Raw genomic sequence first — 18,407 nt, 5'->3', positions numbered from 1 at the left:
GTATTCACTGTGGATTTAAGGGTCTCAGGCCTCCCTGCTCCCCTTTGTTTTGCCCAGTCTCTTTTTATAGGCAATGCTTCACCCTTCCTCACACATCCCGGCTCTCACCCAGGACCATCATGAAGTGGCAGGCTCTGTGCCAGGAATCAAAAGTCCCTGGTGGCGGGGCGGGGGGTGTTCCTGCATGGTCGCTGTCCTCACAGGCTCAAGGTCCTGTTGGGGCAGCCAGATCTGGAAGCACCTGGGCCTGGAGCAGGGGGTGGGGACAGGAGGAAGGTGGAGTTTCATCTTAATTCACAGTTAAGACTGTTCCCTTCCCAATCTCCCATCGAAGCCTGGAGTCCTTTGAGAACAGGGGTCTGATGGGCTTCTGTGATGCCTCTGCTCAGCAGGGTGGAATGAGCAGAGAGGGAAAGGTAGGGGAACGGTGCCATTCTTCCTCGACCCATGGCCTCCTGCTCTGGAGGCCTGGCAGATGGTTAAAGCTTACTCCTTCTCTCATGGCCAATTTTGTGGGTTCATCAGAGATGTCCCTTCCTTGGGATACCTGTCCCCCAGTTCCTATCCTGTGATCCTTCCTCAGTCTCCAGAGTATGGCATTTTCTGCCCAGGATTCCTTCCCAGGCTCTATGCCCCTCTAAGAAAGAGGCCTGAGACAGGCCAGAGGTGACCTCCAATCCTGCAGGGTCTTTGTGGGCAACCCTCTGACACCCCTTGCCCCACTCTGGGAGAGGCATGGCCCCTCCCATTGCAGCCCCACTACCCTACCCACTGTGGTCACAAGCTGATGGAGTCAAGCTCGAGTTGGCTGAACTTCCCCGTGGTGGGCAGCACTTCTCGCCCTCCTCCATGGTCTCCCAAAAAGGAGCCCCACAGCTTGAGAGGAAGGAAGTGGGATGAGGATTCACAGGGAGGTAACAGCTCTCTCCAGAGAAAATCTCTCTCCTAAATCCCCCACCTCCAAACATTTTTTTTAAAGATTTATTTTTGAGAGAGAGAGAGAGAGAGAATCCCAAGCAGTCTCTATGCTCAACATGGAGCCTGGTATGGGGCTCGATCCCATGACCCTGGGATCATGACCTGTGCCAAATTCAAGAGTCAGATGCTTAACTGACTAAGCCACCCAGGTGCCCCCAAACTTTCTTTTTTCAAGCCTTGAATGGCCAAGGGGCCCGGGAATTGCAGAAATGGTTCTCAGACCATTTTCTATGGTCTAAAATTCTCATGTGCTGCTGTGGCTTGGGGACTTCCATGTCTACTGCATCCTAGGGTCTTGGTTAACACATCAAAGTTCCCTCCCTGTTACAACCTTACTGTTGACAAAGTAGGTGCCTTCGTCCTCTGGTGCCAGGCATGTTACTCACAGACTTTCCTAACATCATTGAACAACATGGAGCAAGAAACTTAAAACCGCCTCATCCTTTGACCAAGAAATTTGTTCTGGGAGACCATCCAAAATACACAAAAAATTGTTTATGTGATGAGTGTCCTATAGCCTTGTTGACAACAGTCTTACCCCAACATGACCAGAAGGGAGAGGTGAATAAGGGACGTTGCATCTACATTATATAATATATGCTACACAGTCAGTAATGACATGTTCTGTAAGACTCAATATAGCAGCAGATGGCTTAGTGTGGTGGTTCTGAGCCAGGCTGCTGGGTTTGAATCCCAGCCCTACCCATCATGAGCTGTGTGACCTTGGGAAAGTCACTTACCTTCTCTGAACCTGAGTTACTCCTTCTGTAAAATCAGCATAATAACAGTACTTAACTCATACAGTTGCAGTGAGAGTTAAATGGGCTAACACAGGGAAATTACTTAAAACAGGGGAAACCCATTATGTCAGCTGTTGTCATCAGTACTTGGGAAAAGGCTGCTGTGGTTTAATAACTGGAAAAAGGCAGAATTTGGAATTGTATATTGAATACGAGCAGATTAGCCATGGAGAGTGCACTCCAAAGCTGTCTAAAGAAACAGGAAGGATTAATGTCAAAATAGTGTCAGTGGTTGCCTCTGAGTTGCAGAGTCATTAATGATCTTGATTTTCTTTCTCCTTTTTTCTTTAATTTTTCTGTATTTTCTATATTTTCTTTCACAACATTAATGGAGAGTTCACCATCAGTGTGGGTTTCAAGAGAGCAGGGATGGGAGGACAGGGAAGGCAGAACCAAGGAAGTAGTGACTACCAGTGTCTCCATCTGGTCTGGACCACGTACATCCCTGTTTCTGGACCACATTCACCTCCTCATTTCCTCACTCTGCCAGCCTCCCCTGTGGGCTGTGCATGGCCGCATCATTAGGATTATGGAGCCCTATTTGAGGGAGGCGGCAGAGCCACTTGTTTCTTCTGCCTAGGACCTGACAAGGTTAGTTTACCTAAATGCACTAAGCATGTGTCACTCAAAGCAAGGGCCAAACTGGGGGAGGGAGGACAAGGGAAGGGGGTGGTAGAGAAGGCAGATAGCACTGTGAATCCACCTGCTAGGTCTGGGTGCCAGTCACATATAGATTCTTCCACCAAGCTGTGCAGCAACTTGGCTGGTTCTATGTGGGCTTTAAGGTGTGGTCCTGCCAACAGCTGGCTCCACTCCTGCCATCTCTCCCTGAAAAAAGAAACAACCTTTCACCTGGTCCCTATAGGGAGCAGTTGTGCCAGGCCAGGTGCCTCAGTAGAGAGGTGCTCCATTCAGAGTTCACATGGGGCATGGGGGATGATGAATGGGTAGCTGGGTCAGCCAGATGTCCTTGATGCAACCTTATCTTAGGGTTAAGAATCTGTGATTCTGATGTGTAGCACTAAGTGGCTCCTGTCCTGAGTCACCCAGCTTCCTCTTTTTGTGGGAGAAGACTGAAGCGTCATCTGGTCCACTACTGGGCTTTAGCCATAGGTAGACATGTCTGACAAGTAGGTGGAGTGTTCTTTTTTTTAAAAAAAAGATTTTTTAAAATGTTTATTTACTTTAGAGAGAGGGAGGGAGTGTGTGTGCAAACTGGGGAGGGGCAGAGAGGATCCGAAGCGGGCTCTGTGCTGACAGCGGAGAGCCTAATGCAGGGCTCAAACTCACAAACCTTGAGATCATGACCTGACCCAAATTTGGACACTTAACTGACTGAGCCACCCAGGTGCCTCAGGGGTGGAGGCCTAATCTCAGGTCCTGGAGAGAGGAGTCTCTTGGAGCTGGCCTAGCAGTTGGGCCTGGGACAAAGTTAGAGGGCATGGTTCTGGACCCACCATGGTTCTGACATGACATCCCACCCACAGGGGGCAGTAAAGGTACCTGCAACGATGGAAGAATCCTCTCACTGAGCTGAGATCCTATGCTCAAGCAGGTCAGCAATGACCCTCACCAGGGTATATCAAAATGGGGGGAGTTAACTTTCTCTATTCCAAACAGCATGAAAGGTAGTAGTTACAGACCTAGGGAGAGTTTGTGTCTGTCAGAATGGCACCATTAAGGAACCTTCAGGACCTTCTGGCTAGCAAGGATTCATAGATGGCCAGCACTGAGGAACCCTAGAGGCCAGTGCCAGGGATGGGGGTAGGCAACACCAAGCCATGGATGAGGGATAACAGATAGGACCCCCCAAGAGGGGTTTGGCCAGTGTACTTGGCCACTTCTGTATTCACAGGTGTTTCTCAGAAAAGCACAGCCTCAGCTCAGCTGTGGACTTGATAACTCCTGGGGCACCTCCATGAACTGGAGGCTCCCAAACAAAAGAAGTCCAAAACTTATACTCTAAAAACTACAAAACATTTTGTAAGAAATTAAAGTAGATGTAAACAAATGGGAAGACACCCCATGTTTGTGTGAAAGGACTTAATATTGTTAAGTTGGTAAAGTAACACTCCCCAAATTGATCTGCAGATTCAATGCCATCCCTATAGGAATCTCAGCTGACTTCTTGGTAGAAATTGGCAGCTGGATTCTAAAATTTGCATGGAATTGCAAGGGACCCGGCATAGCCAAAACAAGCATGAACAAGGATAAAGTAGGAGGACTCCTAGTTTCCTATTTCAAAACTTATTACGAATGGTAATCAAGAGAGGGTGGTAGGTGTTGGCATAAGCCAAACATATAAAATAATGGAACAGAATTAAGAGTCCATCCATAAATCCATCATATCTATGCTTGGTTGATTTTCGACAAGGGTGCCAAGACCATTCAGTGGTGGGAAGAACAGTCTTTTCAACAAATGGTGTTAGATGACTGGATAGCTCCATGCAAAGAATAAAGAAAATGAAGACAACCCATGGAATGGGAGAGAATATTTGCAAATCATATACAAGTTGCTGTTAAGGGACTTACATTTGGAATATATAAAGGATCTTACAACTTAACAAAAAGACAAACAACCCAATTAAAAAACGGGCAAAGGATACAAAGATATTTTTCCAAGGAATATGTTTGAAAGGTTAATAAATATATGAAAAGATGTTCAACATCATTAGCCATCAGGGAAATGCAAATCAGACCAACATTAGATGCCACTTCATACCCACTAGGGCATCTGGAATAAAAAAGTCAGATAATTTAGGGAAATCTAAATCCTCATAGACTTCTGGTCAGGATGTGAAATGGGGCAGCCATTTGGAAAACAGTCTGGCAGTTCCTCAAATGATTAACTATAAGAGTTACCATATAACTTAGTAATTTTACTCCTCTGTGTATGTGTATGTGTGTATCTCCAAGAGAAATGAAAACATGTCCACACAAAATTTGTACACAAACATTTAAAGCAGTATTATTCATAACAGCTACAAGGTAGAAACAATCCAAATGTCCATCAACTGATGAATGAGTAAGCAAAATGTGGTATATTGATAAAATGAAATACTTGGCCAAAAGAAATGAAATACTGATACATGTTATACCATAGCTGAACATCTAAACATTGTGCTAAGTGAAAGAAACCAATCACAAAAGACTGCATATAATATGATTCCATTTATATGAAGTGTCCAGAATAGGGAAAGCAATAAAGACAGAAAGTAGTTAGATACAAAAAAAAATCACTTAATTTTACCCTTTATTTTTTTAAGGTTTATTTATTTATTTATTTATCTATTTATTTATTTAGAGAGGGCACGTGTCAGGGCTGGACTATGCCTCTGTGCTCCTACAGCCCTCTGTGTCCCTAGTGGCACACTGTGATTGGGGCTTATGTACTTGTCAGGCTCTCTACTGGCTTGTGGGGACATACTTCCCTGGTGGAGAAGGGGGATGAGAACAGAAGGCTTTCAATGCCATGTGAAGAACTTGGACTTGCCCTAAGGGTGACAGAGAATGACAGGGAGCTCTTGAGCAGGGGAGTGGTATGACTAAGTGTCCCTCTGGCTTTATGTGTCTCCTCCTTGCCCAAAAAGGACTTCCCTGAACAGCACTGGTCCCAACTGCAAGTGCTTTCATGTAACCCTCAGCAGCCAGGAACTGAGTCTGATGGAGGAAGGGTATATGTGGGATTAGACCTGTAGGATGAGATAGTGGGGGCAGGGAAAGAAAGTCCTTGTGGCATGTATTAAAATCCAGATGCCCCAAGGGAGTGGTGCATTGATTCTCAAAAAGAAGAAATGTTTGCCTCAAAAGCCTCTGGCTCCTCTTCACTTGTTGTGGCCTGAGTGGGTAGGCCTCTTCTTTTCTCTGTGACAATAGTCTGACTGATGCACTAGTCCAGACACCCTCCCCCAATCTCTTCTCCTGTGTCCTAGTAGGTGCTGTGGAACTGTGCTCAGTTCCCCCAGAAGTTGGTCTCCCCAAGCTGGGAGGGCAGGGAGGAGCCTAGCAGGCCATAAAGCATTGAAGCACTAGGACTGGGAAGCTGACATCTCATAGGCTAAGAGTCAGGGCTCTGGCCCTGCTGGATTCTGCTGTGTCTTGTGCAGGGGAGCAGGGGAACAAGTCTGGGCAGCACAGAGAAAAGGATCTCCTTTAGCCTGAGTTAGAGGCCTTTGGGGGCTGAGATCCATTCTAGAGAATTCTTTGAGGTCTCAGGACTTCCTCCTACCCCAGGGCTGCCTTTGGAGTCCATTCACCCTTCTGGCCAAGGGGCACATCTGTGTAGGCCTGAGCCTAGCTTTGGTGGCTGAAGAGCCTGGGTTCACATCCAGCAGCCACCATTCACACACTCTCTCAGTCTTTTACTCGCTCATCAAACATCCCTGACTCCAAGTCCTCCTGATCCTTGTGGGGAAGATGCAGAGTGGGGTCAGGTTGATTTCTACTCTCAGAGAAGGGAAAGAGACACAGATACAGACAGTGCTAGCCTGGAGTGGGCTATGCTGTAATGGACATACACTCGGGCCTAGAGAAGGCAGGGAAAGCTTCATGGAGGAGGGAGCTTAAGGAAAGAGCTGGAACTTGCTAGGAAGCAAGGGGGAAAGAAGAGGGAGGAGTTTGTACAGAGGCCCGTAAAGTGGGAAGCAGGTGACATTTCAACAGCACAATGCCAGTCATGGAGGGGCTGATTCCTTAAGGGACATGTCCATACATCAGCTTGGTTTGAATTAAAGTTTCTTAGTAGGGGGAGAAAGAAGCTGTTTTGCTGGGACTCTGCCACCCCTAGGGTTGGCCTCCAGCCAAGAAGGCCCATGCCCTGCCTCAGAGCTCCTCCTGGGCCTTCCTGCCCTTCTGCTTCTGCTGCCACTGCCGGAAGTTGGCAGAAAGTATCTCTGCCCAGAACTGCATTTGGGCTTCTTTTAGCTTCTGGCCAACTCGTGGTGTTGGGCTGATCTCCAGGTATTGCTCCAACTGCTTGAATGCAGGCCAAGGAGGCAACCCCTCACCATTGGGGTCCCTGGGTGGGAAAAATGAATGAAGTCCAGGGCCGCCTGCTTTATCCCCTGGGGGAAGATCTGCATAGTAGAGGCCCAAAGCCAGGTGTTCCCACTTGCTCACTCACCCTGTCCGGGCAAATTGGGTCCACTGGGCCATCATGGTGAGGCTCAGCTGCTTCTCCTCCTGTGTAGCTTCTGGAAAGGCTAGGGGAGGAATAGACCTAGGTCAAGGTCAGGTGGGTCTTGGAGAGAACCCAAGGGTTCCCTGTGCTGACTGGAGACCTCTGTGCCTGCAAGCCCCACCCTAGCCTGTGGAGCCTACAGCCCAGGGGTCGATGTCTATCTGTCCTCACCCAGCAGGGAGCTCTCATCCATGAGGAAAGGACCCCCGAATATGAAGGCAATCTCAGCGCCATGGTCAGCCCTCACCCAGTCTGGTTTGATCTTCGCAAAAGAACTGGGTCGATGCTGGAACTCATAGAAAAAGAGGGGGGCTCCAGAATCTGCGGAGAGAGGGTGGCATCAGAGTTAGGTACCCTCAGCCTGACCAGGTCCTACCTCTAACAGGACTGGCTCATAGTAGCACCAATAACACCAACACCAGTAACAATACTGATGATGACACCATAATTATCAGCAAGCATTTACTGAGCACTTGCTGGCCATTGTGCACCATTCCATGTGCTTTATGTGCAATCATTAATTTCATCCTCACAACAACCTATGGGTTAGAGTCTATTGTTGCCATTTTGCAAATAAGGAAACTGAGGCACAGAGGGGTTAGGTGTCTTGCCTAAGGTCACAAAGATAGGAACTTGGTGCTATTCTAGGGCTGTGTCAGGGACTAGCCACTAGGCTTGGAGGAAGCAAGACTTTTCTCCCAGGAGAAGCGCTGAATGTGGGAAAAACCAATGAATGCCTGAGAATTGGGGATGGGCCCTGCTGGGTGACCTTAGACAAGTCACTGCGCCTTTCTGAGAGCTTGTTTGGAGGTTCTAGCAGGAGAGCGCAGCTACTCATATTCCCTTGACTGAAGAATGAATGGTCTTCCTCTATTGGGGAAGGTCGTCCTTGACTGATAGTGCAGCTTTGGGAAGGACACAATGCAGCGATGAGGGAGGAAGGGGACACCCACCTAGCCAGCCAGATCAGCTGAATCAACCGTGGCAATCAATGAGGTGACAGATGTCACAGCCAGATCACCTTCAAATCTCTACTGCACATCTCTGAGCCTTGGTTTTCTCCCCTGCAGAGTGACCTGCCAGAGTCGCCTCTCATTACTGTTAACACTGCATCACAGAGAGAAAGCGAGGTGTGGGGGTAGCAGCAGGGTGTGGGGCCATGATGCCTATGATAACCCAACTCCTGGGCCAAAATGGGAAGGGTAGGGCAGGTGAACAGGGATAGGCTCACCTCGGAGGTTTCTTGAGAAATTCAAGGTGGGAAAGATAACCATAAGGTCAGCCCAAAATTCCTGGACGGCATTGCGTCTGGCTTCTGCGTCGAAACTGCCGCCTAGGTATTCATCTATGATGGTGGGCATCACCTCGAGGGGTATATCCTGGGACAGGAAGCCAGGCTTAGGCATGCTCAGGTCCCACAGCCCAGCAGACCCTCCAAAGAAGCCTCACACCCTCCAGCACAGCCTCTTCATATTCCAGGGCTCATGTGCCAGGGCCCAGCCCTTGCCTCCCTTTGGGGTTCTAGATAATGTCTAGGCAGGGTAAGGTCAGACCTGGAGTCAAATCCTAGCTCTGCGATTGCTGCTTTGCTGTGTGATCTCAGATAGGTTGCTGAGCCTCCCAGAAAGTCAGTTCCTGCCTGGCAGTGGTGTTTGGCAGCCTACGTGAAGTTCCCAGCTAAGGGTTCTGATCTTGAGCAGTTGCCTGGTTGAAGTTAACCAGGAAGTTGGTAAAAGAACAAATCATGGGGGCTCCACAGAGCTCCAGAGAATAGTGATGAGGTTGTATGAATGGAGAGGGCTCTGGGGGGTCCAAAGAAAGGAGGGAAATATGCATAGATTGAGCATCTTTCAATACCAGCTCCCTAGTAGAGTTTTCAAATACAGCATCCAGTTTCCTCATATGGGAGGTATATCCACATTTACAGGGGAGGAAATGGGCTCAAAGGGATTAGGCTCACTGAGGACAGGTAGCCAGGGCTTGGATTGGACTCCAGATCCAACTTACTCCACATCTGACAGTATGATCTTAACAGCTGAAGCTGTGGGGTCAGACAGAGCTGGCTCAAGCTCTGCCTCTGCCCTTTACTTATCATGAGACCTTGACCCATCTGTAAAATGGGGAAAATGAAAGTGTCTATTTCACAGGGATATAGTAAGAATTGAAGGAAATGAATCCCTGTCCTAGTGCTCAGCACAGCACAGCATAGTCTCTGACACATAATATGGGCTCATTAAGGGGTATATGATGAAAATGATGAAATGATGAAAATGATGATGATGATCTTCCTTTGGGAACCATACTGACTCATGTCCAAGGGGATTTCTAGGTGGAACTAAAAGTCAGCAGCTGGACCAAGGGGTTTGGTGGTGTGTGGGTAGCTGTGGGGGTTGAACGGTAGGAGGAAGAGGGTGCCCTACTATTCTGGATAGGATACCCACTGGACTACCTCTTCCTCCCTTGTTGACTCACCAGAATGGTCAAGTTGGGTCTTAATATGGCCAGCATATCCTCCACGCTCATCTGCCCCATCTTATCCAGGAAACCCCAGCCCTGTGGGGACATCAGGGTCTTCTCAGCACAGCCTGATTACTGCCCACCCCCTACTCCCAGCTATGAGCAGGCGAGTGTTCACAGTCCTGTGAACAGAGCCAAGTGTGTTGAAGCCCACAAGTCCATAGACTCGAAAAGATAAACCTCAAATCAAGGAGGGAGGAAACAGCGCCAAATACAACAAGCACGTGGGTCATAGCAGTCCCAAAATGTATTCAACATTTTCACAGAATAAGATCAAGACCCCCGGGTGCTTAGTAAGGCCTACAGGGAAAGTTAAAATGTTGTTTTTAAAGTGAAATGTTGGCTTTATATGTTAGGTTTTTAAGGGCACAGTCTTTGGGTTCAAATCCCAGCTCTGCCACTTGCTAAATCATGACCTGGGCCCATTGCTTAAACTCTTGGTGTCTCAGTTTCTTAATCCGTGAAAGAGGAATGGCAATAACCTGCCTCATAGGATTGTTATGAAGATCGGAGTAGTAACTATGAAGACCCTGACATACAGTAAGCACTGTAAAGTGTTCGCTATTAAAGTTAGTTTCATGGCTATGGGGCTCTTGGTTAATCATTGTGAAAACAGGAACAGAACACTCATGGATGAGCAAACACAAAGAGTGCATACCCACAGGGTGATGTTAACCTGCACTAAACATTAAAGGACTAAACTAAAAAAGCTAAAGGAGCAAAGTTCTTTAAAATGATAGTTTATAAGAACAATAGACAAAAATCAGTTGTGTTTCTATACAGCGGCAATGAACAGCCTGAAGGTGATGTGAAGAAAACAGTTTCATTTACAAGAGCATCGAAAAATAAAATCCTTAGGAATCAACTTCATTAACAAAGTATGAACCTTGTACATTAAAAACTAGAGAAACTAAAGAGGACCTAAGTAAATGGAAAGACATCCTATGTTCATGGGTTGGAAGACTTCATCTTGTTAAGATGGCAATACTTCCTAAACTGGTCTATAGATTCAGCCTGATCCCTACCAAAATCTCAGCCACTTTTTTTTTTTTTTTTTTTTTTGCAGAAATTGATAAGCTGATCAGAATTCATATGGAAATGTAAGGGACCTGGAATAACCAGAACAAGTGTTAGGGATTGATTTGTATCTTCACAAAAAGATATGCACAGGCATAACCCCCAGTACTTCAGAATGTGACCTTATTTAAAGATGAGGCCTTTAGAGAGGTAGTCAAGTTAAGACGATTGCAAAGGTAATCATTAGGGTGGGTCCTAGTCCAATATGACTAATGTCCTTGTGAAAAGGGGCAATTCGGACACAGAGACAGATGGCACAGAGGGAAGACAATGTGAAAACAGAGGGAGAATGCCACGGAACGCCTAATGCAACCAGAAAATAGTAGAGAAGCGTGGACTCTCTCTCACAGGACTCAGAAGGAACCAAATTTCTGTTGTTTAAACCACCCAGATTGTGGTCCTTTGTTATGGCAACCCTAGCAAAGTAACACAGCAATCTTGAAGAACAAAGAAGAACAAAGGTGGAGGACTCACACTTCTCCATTTCAAAACTTAGTACAAAACTAATCAGTATGGTGTGGTACTGGCATAAGGATAGACGTATAATTAACCAAATAGAACTGAGAGTCCAGAGATAAACCCTTAAGTTTATGGCCAATGATTTTCAGGAAGCGTATCAAGACAGTTCAATAAGGAAAAAAAAAAAGTGTTTCAACAACTGATTCGGGAACAGCTGGATAACCACATACAAAAAATCCCTCAGTCACAGTTTTAACTTCAAATGAATCATAAACCTAAACATAAGAGCTAAAACTATAAAACTCTTCGAGAAAACGTAGAGGTAAATCTGACTAAGCAATCAATTCTTAGATATTACTCCCAAAGGACAAGCAACAAAAGAGAAAATAAATTGGACTTCATCAAAATGTTAAGTTTTTTGTGTTGTTAAGAACACCGTAACAAAGTGAAAAGACAACCCACGGCATGGGAAACAAGATTTACAAATCATACATCTGACAGGGACTTGTATCTAGACTATATGAGAAACTCTTACAACTCAATGATAAAAAGATAATCCAATTTAAAAATGGGCAAAAGATTTTAATAGACATTTTTCCAAAGAAGATATAAAAATGGCCAATCATCACATAAAAAGATACTCAACATGGTAAGTCATTAGGGAAATGCAAATCAAAACCACAACGAGATACCACTTCACACCCGCTAGGATGACTATAATCAAAACGAGAGCTAGTGAGTGTTGTTGAGGATGTGGACTAACCGAAATCCTCCTACATTGCTGGGGGGGAATGTGAAATGGTACAGACACTTCGGAAAACAGGCAGTTCCTCAAACGATTAAACAGAGTTACTATGGGACCCAGCAATTCCACTTCTAGGTATATAACCAAGAGAAATTAAAACCTATAATTGCATAAAAACTTGTACATGAATGTTCATAGTAGGATTATCCATAATAGCCAAAAAGGTAGAAATGACCCAAATGCCTATCAACTGATGAATGGATAAACAAAACGTGCTGTATCCACACAAGGGTCTATTTAGTCATAAAAAAGAATGAATACTAACACGAGATACAAGATAGATGAAACTTGAAAACATCATTTTAGGTGAAAGAGGTCAGACACCAAAACAAAACAAAACAAAACAAAACAAAACAAAACAAAACAAAACATTGTAGGATTCTACTTATTTGAAATGTATAGAATAGGCAAGTTCACAGATTTGATAGAGAGTACATTAGTGGCTGCCAGGGCCTGGGGGAGGAGGGATGCTAAGTGACTGCAAACAGGTATGGGCTGAATTTTAGGGGGATGCAAATGTTCTGGAATAAGATAGTGGTGATGGTTGCATGACTTCGTGGATGTACTAAAACCCACTGAATTACACTTTTTTAAAGGGTAAATTTTATGGTATGTAAATTACATCTCAATAAAGTTCGTATTTAAAAAATTATCATCTGCAAAGCTGGTAAAGTTGCAATAAAACTTGGGAGACTTTAGTCACTGGCAGCAGTTTAAATTGGCGTAGTAGAGGGGCGCCTGGGTGGCTCAATGGGTTAAGCGGCCGACTTCAGCTCAGGTCATGATCTCGCAGTCTGTGGGTTCGAGCCCCGCGTCGGGCTCTGTGCTGACAGCTCAGAGCCTGGAGCCTGTTTCAGATTCTTGTGTCTCCGTCTCTCTGACCCTCCCCCATTCATGCTCTGTCTCTCTCTGTCTCAAAAATAAATAAACGTTAAAAAAAAATAAAATAAAATAAAATAAAATAAATTGGCATAGTAGCAATTTCACAAAGTGCTCGGCCAGTGGCAGGCAATACATTAGAGGTGGAGAGATGTCCAGAAAATGTATGAATTGCTTTCCATGGTTAAAGCTTACACCATGGACATTTAGTAAACATCTGGTTGGCTGAAAAATCTATAGTTGGGTCCACATGGATGACAAGGGGACTGAAGAGAATTTCTGCACCAGCAAGGAGGTGAACAGCCCCCTGAGCCACCCAATTCCTGAGACACATCCTGCCTACAAAGTCCCGGGCACAGCGTTCTGCTCCAGGCAGGCTTGTCCAGGTCTTGGGAGCCAGCCTTTGGCTCTTTCTCACTCTTCCACTCATGACTCTAAGTAGACCATGTGGGGCCAAGGCTGCCTGCCAGAGTCCAGGGTACTGTTTCCTCTTAACACTCATCAGTCATTACACACACACGCACGTGCACACACGTCTGGCCTACAAGCTTTGTCCTTGAGTGTCAAGATTGCATGAGCCTGTCATCCAGCAAACACCCAAATGCCCCCCTCCTGGGGATCAATTCCAAAGGAAAAAATAAAAGGACAAAAGCTGTGGACATGAAAATGTTCACCGCCCTCTTAGCTTCAGTCGTAAAACTAGAAAGTGCCCAAGTGTAGAAATTAAGGACTATTATGATTCCCTTGTGGAAGGTTTTGCAGTCATTAAAGTCAATCACTGTGAAGATGGGTAGAAGAATGATAGGGAAGATGCCCAGAAGGAAAGCATGATGTTAACGCTCTGTGTGGGGAGTCCTGTACACCTGGAAGGGACTGGAAAGCACATGGGCCATGCTGTTCCTCACTGGCTTGCTGTTGTTTGAAACCTGAAAGTCTCAGGTAATTAGTCTCTCAGACAGAGTCATACTCACCAGTCTCATAGAGCTTGATGTATAAACCGGACCCCAAGCCAAATATGCTGCAAATCAGTACTGCCCAGAAGGCCACTTTGTGCAAAAGCTTGGTCCCCAGAAGGAAACATTTGCTTTGGGAAAATTAATCTGCATAACCTGGAGCAAGTCCCTTAAACCTCTCTGAGCTTTGCTTTCTCACCTGTCAAGTGGGAGTGTCACCTCACAGGCTGTGGTAATGACGGGGTAGCAGAGGATTGGTTGGGATAGGGCCCTGAAGGACACAGGAGCCAGAGGACACTCACCTTGGGGATGAGCCAGCCAAACTCGTGATTGTTGACACCCAGGAGGAAGGGCACAGAATGGAACCGCCTCTCCCTCAAGAGCTCCCTGGGGCTCTTGGGAAAGAAGGTGCCATCAATGGTGTAGGTAGCTGTAGTGTTCTGTAGGAGAAAGCAAGGCAGGGGTCTTCCCAGTCAGGCCCATGCCTTAAAAGATGGCATCCCAGGGGTCACATGGCTGCATGCCTGAGCCTTATTTAGAGGGGGTAGAAGTCACCAGGGTTAGAGGACCCAGGGGGAATAGGGAGACCTTCTAAGCAGGCCTTAGAAGAGACCTTCCTCTTCCCTGGAAGACAGAGCCTGCCCTCGGGGCAGGGGTGCCTCTGCATTCACACCCCCCAGGCCAATTTGGGCCCTCAGCCCCTTCCTATCAGGGGTGGCTGCCCCAAGCCTCACCCCAGACTGCTGATTGCCTCTCGGCTCTCACAGAAGCTGGACAGGATCCCTCTGTGCTATTGCCTGCCACTGTCCCCCAGGAGGTAGGCATACCAACTTCATGTTAAGGATCTGCTCCTTGTTTGCCTTCTCCCGAAGGCACTGCAACATCTCAGCTGAGGAGGTAGAGGTGCAGGCCATGGAGTCCGCGAAGCTCTGGGGACAGATAAGAGTCTTGCCTCTCCCTCCCTCCTCACCCCTCACCCCTCACCCCCAGCCCTCTGCCTCCCATAGAGAAGAGGACATCTGTAGGGAAGATGGGACAGTGATGTCAGAGATGGGAACTTGGGACTGACCAGAGAACTGCCACCAAGCCACCAGCTTGGGTGGTCCCCAGGCACCTTGTGTGTCCCCCATTACATCATGCTGTCATTATTTGTGTGGGTAGCTGAGTCCTCCTTACCAATCTGAGAACAGTGTCATTAACTAGTTAACTATATTTCCAGACCCAGTGGGGTCAGGAAAGTTTTGCCAGAGTGAATATGGAAATGAGATAAGGTTCAGAGAGGAGGGATTCCAGCATGGCCAGCGTGGCAGGGAGGGGATGATAGTGGGTGCTGAGGCCTGAGCAGGGTTGGGGAGTCAGCAGGAAGTGAGGCTGGAGGTGTGGGTCCCCGAATCATTTTGTGCCCAGGTGGCACTGGTGCTTTTCTCTAGCTTCCGTAGGCAGTGTGCTTCCTTCGTCTCTGCTAACAAGGGGCTCCCTGCCAGGGGCATCCACTCTGGGACATCAGGACAAGCGCAGGGTGGGGGTGTGGTAGGTACATGTGGGGTAAAAGGATGAAAGAGAGGCAGACTTGAGCCAGGAGCCTTGGGTTCGAAGCCTGTAAGGTGGGAATGGTGATGACTCCACTCTGGGCTATGGCTCTGTGGAATAGCCCTGCAGCCAGCGGGGACAGGACCTGGAAGCAATGTGGAGGACAGATGGCTGTCAGAGGAGGGCAGGAGAGCTGGGAGGTCTGGGGCTGCAGGAGATACTGTTTTAGTCCCCTGAGGTGACTCACCAGGGCAGAGACGATGCAAGCACCGGCAGAACTGCCAAAGATGGTGACAGAGTTGGGGTCACCTCCAAAGGGGGAGATGTTCCCCTGCACCCAGTGCAGAGCAGCCACCACATCTAGGAAGCCCCAGTTGCCAGGGGCATGCTCATCTCCAGTGCTGGGGGCGGGGCGCAGGGGGGCAGAGGTTAGCGCAGCCTGGCTCCCCTCATAGATTGTCCTCAGCCCTTGCAGGATGGCCCTGAACCAGCCACCAGGACGGAACACCCTCCCCCGTTCACCAAGTCTGGCTTAGTTATGAGGCATGCTTACTAGGCACGTGCCCAGCACGCGGTACGGGGGGACCCAGCTGGCTGGGGCTGGTTCTCAAGTGGCTGCCAGAGCTGTTGCTCCCTGCCTCCAGCCCTTGCTGGGATCCTGGCCCCAGACCAGGAGCCAACACTTTCTGTCCAAAGGACCAAGTTCTCTGTATAATTCTGACTTTGATCGAGCCCTTCTCCAAGGTGGAGCAATGGGGAGCCTCCCTCTCTGCCCCAGATGGCATGGGGGAGGGGCCCTTGGTCTCCTGACACTCTGCTTGCCTGAGAAATCTGCATTCAAGCTCTGGACCTCCACCCTAGTTCCCCAACTCCCCTCACAAGCTCCTCTCCCCAGTGCCAGCAGTGCCCTCCACCAAGCCAGTCACCTCACCTGAGGAAGCCAAGGAGCCCCAGGCGGTACTGGACCGTGACCACTACCACATCCCCATAGGCGGCCAGGGCTGACCCGTCATGGGAGGTGGCGGCGCCGGCCACCAGAGCGCCCCCATGGATCCATACCATGACCTGCAGAGAAGCCATGGGGCGGTGACCCCCAGCTCCCGGGACAACAGTTGCCCTGCCATCAACCCAGGGCATTCTTGAGAACCCCCCTCAGTACGGAAACAGGGCTGGAGAGAGGTTGGGCAGGGCAGAGCTGCATGGGCAAACAGGGCCCCCTGGGCTGCACACCGGCCGCCTGGCCCCCACGGTGGCCTCAGCTGGGCTGTAGATGTTGAGGATCAGACAGTCCTCTGAAATAGGGAAGTGCTGGTGCTTTCCGTTCAACACAAATCTGCTGTTGTCCATTCTCTCCAGATCCTGCAGGCACCTGTGGCGAAGGATGAACCCAGGGCCAGCAGCTCAGCCCACCGGTCCTGGCATCTAGGCCCACCCCCCAACAGCCTGCCTGCTTGCCCACCTCTGCTGCGGCTACTCACATTGCAGGGGCAGTGCTGGCATCCCGCACACCCTCCCAGGACTGTGCTGGGCGTGGGGCTGAGAATCGGCCAGGCCCCAGAGGTGGCTTGGCAAACGGGATGCCCAGGAAGACATTCACAAGGCGGTCTGTGCCCTTCACGCCCACTTGCCGGCCTTGCACACGGCCCAGGGTGGTGTCCACTTCAGGCTGAGTGACCTCAGGCCCTGAGAGTAGGACGGAGGGCCATGGAGTGAGTTTGCAGCCTCCACAGGGTATGGAGTGGCAAATGGACTCACTCAACACTGGCTCTCTGAGCACCTACTCTGTGGGCCTTGTTCTGAGCTCTTTGCACACAGCGCTCTGACTACCTTCCCAGCAAGCCCGTGGCCCAGAAGCAAGCCCAGAAGCCCACTCTTCTCCAGACCAGACCAGTTCCCCGAGGGAGGCTCTCCCGGACTCACAGACCTGCTCTGGGGCTTTGCTTGGGCTAGCCATTCACCCTCAGATTCCTCATCTGCTCAGTTAAGTGCAATAATCACATCTGTTCATTTTCTTTATTTTGATGTTTTGACATAGGGGAGCCTTGCAGACTCTGGAGGGACTGTGGGTCTCAGGGCTAGCCAATTCTTAGAAATAGTAAACAATTCACTGAGAGGTGTGCCTTCCCGAGACAAACCAACCAATCCAGAGTCCATGCTCCCAGCCACCTCCTCTGTGGGCTTCTCAGATTCTTCCACCACTAGCCACCTGCCCTAATCACCCGAGGGCCAGGCGCCACACAACTAGAGACAGCCCTATGCCCCAGAGCCCACTGAAAATCTTCAAATTAACCAATCTGAAACCTGCTTTGCCTGCCTTGCCTGTTCCTTCTCCAGGAAACAACAAAGCCTCTTGACCACATTTTCCTCTCGTGGCCTCTCCCTCCTGACAGAGTGGACCCCATGCTTCCCTGCATGCGTCTTGTTTCTAGGAACTGTGAGTAAACCTCTTTTCATTACAGTGACTTCTGTGTCTATCTTAGTGATTACACGAATCCTGGGTGCCCTTAAAACCTAAGGACAATCGTGTTCTCTGGCAGGGCTGCTCTGGAGATCACACACACACACACAACCCCTGCCTGGAGAGGATGCACATCCCCCCGGCATTTCTTGGAACTGAGGGCTCCTTCTCGGAGCAGGCTGCCCAACCCTCCCCATCCCTACCTCACTCTTGCCTTCTACTCTAGTCCTCCCAACAACCCCGAAGCTCCCAGCTCTGCAGGCCCTGCTGGTGTGTCTTACCAGTGGCTGTAGCAGGGAATGCCAGGAGCAGACAGGCCACCCAGCCCAGGACCCTGGGCCCAATTCTTACCACTGTCCCCATGCTCCTCATAACTGACTATAGGCAGAAGTGGTGCAAGTTATAATAAAGCCTCCGTCCTTTGGCACAGCCAATCTCTAAAGGGCTGTATTACAAAAACCTCGGTGGACAGCCCCATCTGGCTGGTGGCCAGCCCTAACACGCAGTGCTTAGTGCATCGGCTGGGGGAGGAGGGCTCAGAGAGTGCCCTGCAGGAGTGTGGGTGATGTGACAATCCCAGAGAAGGGAAAGAGCCTGGGCCGTGGAGCTCTGCAGTTCTGGGTTCAAATACCAGTTCTCCTGACTCAGTGAACCCAGTATACCCAGGGTGTATTTTGGGGGTGGCTTTTTCATGTAGGCCCACTCTCTTGAGGCTCCTCACGTGACAGGGCAGAAGCAGAGCACTGCCCTCGAGGCGCTTGGGTTCCTGGGC

General features: G+C 48.8%; 1 protein-coding gene across 1 annotated transcript; it reads right to left on the bottom strand.

The window, feature by feature from the left end:
- Positions 1–6,384: 6,384 nt before the first annotated feature.
- Positions 6,385–17,998, bottom strand: CES3 (carboxylesterase 3). The gene is made up of 13 exons (XM_042917915.1): positions 17,917–17,998; positions 16,656–16,899; positions 16,408–16,546; positions 16,109–16,242; positions 15,425–15,578; positions 15,218–15,322; positions 14,475–14,576; positions 13,950–14,087; positions 9,430–9,510; positions 8,189–8,336; positions 7,129–7,278; positions 6,901–6,979; positions 6,385–6,795 (listed from the first exon to the last, which is right to left on the bottom strand). The coding sequence occupies exons 1-13, from the start codon at positions 17,996–17,998 to the stop codon at positions 6,600–6,602; spliced, it is 1,752 nt and encodes a 583-aa protein (XP_042773849.1). The 3' UTR covers positions 6,385–6,599.
- Between the last annotated feature and the right edge of the window lie 409 nt (positions 17,999–18,407).

Source organism: Panthera leo, chromosome E2, assembly GCF_018350215.1.
Source record: "Panthera leo isolate Ple1 chromosome E2, P.leo_Ple1_pat1.1, whole genome shotgun sequence".
Classification (NCBI taxonomy): Eukaryota; Metazoa; Chordata; class Mammalia; order Carnivora; family Felidae; genus Panthera; species Panthera leo.
The sequence above is the reverse complement of the archived record's forward strand: the minus strand, read 5'-3'. Positions and strand labels throughout refer to the sequence as shown.